Source organism: Octodon degus, unplaced genomic scaffold (genome assembly GCF_000260255.1).
Source record: "Octodon degus isolate 3935 unplaced genomic scaffold, OctDeg1.0 scaffold00004, whole genome shotgun sequence".
NCBI classification, from domain to species: domain Eukaryota; kingdom Metazoa; phylum Chordata; class Mammalia; order Rodentia; family Octodontidae; genus Octodon; species Octodon degus.
In genome coordinates, this window is record NW_004524580.1 from 13,221,935 (window position 1) to 13,225,171 (window position 3,237).

At 35.1% G+C, this 3,237-nt stretch overlaps 1 protein-coding gene across 1 annotated transcript in view; it reads left to right on the forward strand.

Annotated features, from left to right (window-relative positions):
• The window catches only part of Alx1 (ALX homeobox 1), a 22,937-nt gene extending 21,717 nt beyond the window's left edge, over nt 1-1,220 (forward strand). Inside the window, exon 4 of the mRNA XM_004623766.1 lies at nt 588-1,220. Coding sequence (XP_004623823.1) covers nt 588-908 — 321 coding nt within the window. The 3' untranslated portion in view covers nt 909-1,220. The remainder of the gene's footprint in view (nt 1-587) is intronic.
• The last annotated feature ends 2,017 nt before the right edge of the window (nt 1,221-3,237 follow it).

Here is a 3,237-nt window from a genome sequence, read left to right on the forward strand (position 1 = left end):
TTTGTTTTAAGGTTATAGGCCTGAAAATAAGGTGGTAAATATTTTCCAATATGAATTTTATAAAAATATCTTTACAGATGAAATGGCCAAATATCAGCAATGATTTCCAAAAAACAAGCAAGGAAACAACAACAACAACAGCATAACAGTCACAAGAGTCCAACGAAAGAACTTAAAAAATGCAGTTTATGTCATTTTGTTTAAAATGATGAATCCTTGTGTTTAAAACTATATTCTAAACCCTTTTTCTAAGCATACAAATCTAAGTCATGAATCATGACTAAATCTTTCAGATGCATTAAGAATTATGACTATAAAAAGAATACTTAAGAGATGAACATGTTTACAGAGTATTTCATGTGGTCAACTGTGTGAGTTTTGAAGTTCTACCATAGGATACAAATCAAAAGAAATTCTCAAATTATTATTTCTCAGGCATTGTTTTATGCATTTGGAATGTAATTAGAGACCACTCAAGAAGGGGAAATAACGTGTAGTTAACCAACTTTAGTAAATATAATTTAAGAAAGTAAGAGAACAAAAGCCAGAAAGCGTGAATGTAATACTTCTTGTTTTATATATTCCAGATTCAGAACAATTTGTGGGCAGGAAATGCAAGTGGCGGTTCTGTGGTTACTTCATGCATGTTACCGCGTGAGACTCCCTCCTGCATGACACCTTATTCTCACTCGCCTCGGACAGATTCCAGTTACACAGGATTTTCAAACCACCAGAATCAGTTCGGCCATGTGCCCCTCAACAATTTTTTCACTGACTCTCTTCTTACTGGGGCTACCAATGGACACGCATTTGAAACAAAGCCAGAGTTTGAAAGGAGGTCTTCGAGTATCGCAGTTCTTCGAATGAAAGCCAAGGAGCACACCGCCAATATTTCATGGGCCATGTAACATACAGTACTCCTTTATTTTTCTTTTAATGGCAAAGTAAACCATTCTTATTTCTCATATTTAAAGGGTACCACAATAAGCTGCTGTGTGTGGAATTGCTAAAGGTCAAGATATACAACGAGACCAGCCTACATGAATAGCTGTTACTATTTAACATTAAAATCTAAGAATGAACCTCTGAAAAAACTAAATAGGTTTACCATGCACCAGTCTCCACAAACTGTTTTAGTAGTAAGTCTTTTCTCCCCCTATTGTACAAGTCGATGAAATACGGTCATGCAACTTCTTAAAAGAATAAATGTATTAAACAAATTCCACTGTTATAGATTGATTTATGTTAGTTCTGTATAACAAGAAATCCCTTGTAAAATAATACCTGATAAAGGAGGAAGTGCCAAGATACCAAAGCCGTCAGGTAAATGTTGAACCGGGGTGTTTCAGGGAGTTAACTGCTTTGCTGGCTCCAAGAAGCAGTGGGCATATCCCCCGTTGCTGAGAATTTATCTTCAAGCCTCTTTTCCTTTGCCTCTAGATATTTTAGTGAGTTTTCACTCAGCGGGGGGAAAAAGGCTTTTCTGAAATGACCAACATTTGCATGAAGTATTTTGGGCATAGTTTTCTGAAACCATGTGTGTAAAGGTGACAACGAAAATACTCTGGTGTGACTTAGAATATGGTCCTGGGACGGTTTTCATGAAAGCCACGCTTTATTAAAGGAGCCAGCATGGATTCAATGCTTTGGTAATCACAGACAAGAAAAAACATGTTGTCAAATATCCTGTGGCTTTTCAACTAAAGGTGTGTTGATCCAGCTACCCAGGCAAACATCTTCTAAATATACTCCATGATAGCTTCAGTCAGAGGAGCAGGAAATCAAAACAGAATTTAGATTTAATTGGTGAGTATGTGCCTGATCAGATGTGTGTGTGTGTGTGTGTGTGTGTGTGTGTGTGTGTGATTGTGTGTGTGTGTTCACGTATCATGTCTTAAGCAGTTTTTACTACTGCGGTTTTGCTTAGAGAAGGGAGATGTCAGAAGGCTCTCTAAAATTTCTGGGGAATAAAGAAGAGAAGAAAAATACGCTGCATCTGGAAAATTGCTAACTCCTTTGATTTACTTCTCCTCCCTTGCCCCTGTCACATTCCAAGCTTTTTCAGATGAGTGAAATGTCAACCTCCTTGAAAGACTCTTAAGTTCATAAAGGCAAGTAAATTAATTGAAATGAAGATGACTTCCATGGCTCGGATCAGAGTACGATCTGCTCTTTGTACTCTCTTAGAATCTTCTTGTGGTTCCTACAGATTTTAGGGATCTGCTTGGAAGCTTTAATGTCTAAAGAACAAGAATAAATGAGTCTTTAAAATCTAATTTTAGCAAAAGGACTTAAATCCAGTAAGCGTCTCCTCGTAGAGGGAATATATTTATGGCAATTAGACATTTTTTACAATAAAATTTAAAATCAAACAGATGATGGAGATGAGCAACGTCTTAAGAAAACATTCCCTGACTTCATAATGGCTCTGTTCTTTATTGCTTTTTTGTTCTCTCTTTTTAAATTTTGTTCCCAAGAAAACCTTGTTCAACTTTAGCCCTGTGAATTATGCTTATATACAGGAACTTTTCAAAAGGACTTTTTAGGCAGCTGTTAAATATCCTTCATATTTTAGAAGAGAATGACTTCTTTTCGTATATGTTGTTCATCTTTGTGGCTAATAGGAATTTGCAAACTAAAATCTAGAACTGAAAGATTCTATTTTGTTCTTTAAAGATTTTATAAATGAGTAATACTCATTTTCTTTTACAGTTTAAGTTTTAGTGCCTCCTAGCTAATGCTTTGTATTTTTCAAATGAGAAGCAGAACTCATAAGTTTGAATTTTGGATCTTAGTCTTCCTACTCCAAGTTTTTCTCCTCTCTGTATTTACTAAGTATTTGGAACTCCTATAACTCAGCTGTTTCTCATTTTCATTTCACACTATCTAATTGAATTTTACATTTACAATGCCTCTGTTTAAATATAATTCAGTTAGCACATTTTTAAACACCTACAGGGTGTGAAATACTCTTTGGGATAATTCAATAATAGAACCATGATTTTTGTCCTTTCTTAATTTAGAGTCTTCCTGGAAAGACATATAGCTAAAATTCATACCCTCAATCATGCCTCCTGTTACTATGCGGCAGTCCAGACTGAACACATTCCTTCATATTAATATTGTAAATTACTTAGTTTTTCACTGAAATTTTTATAATGCACTTAATTTGCAAAATGTAATAAAATTAACTTTGGATGTAATAGTATAAGATACAGCTAACACAGAAAGCACATG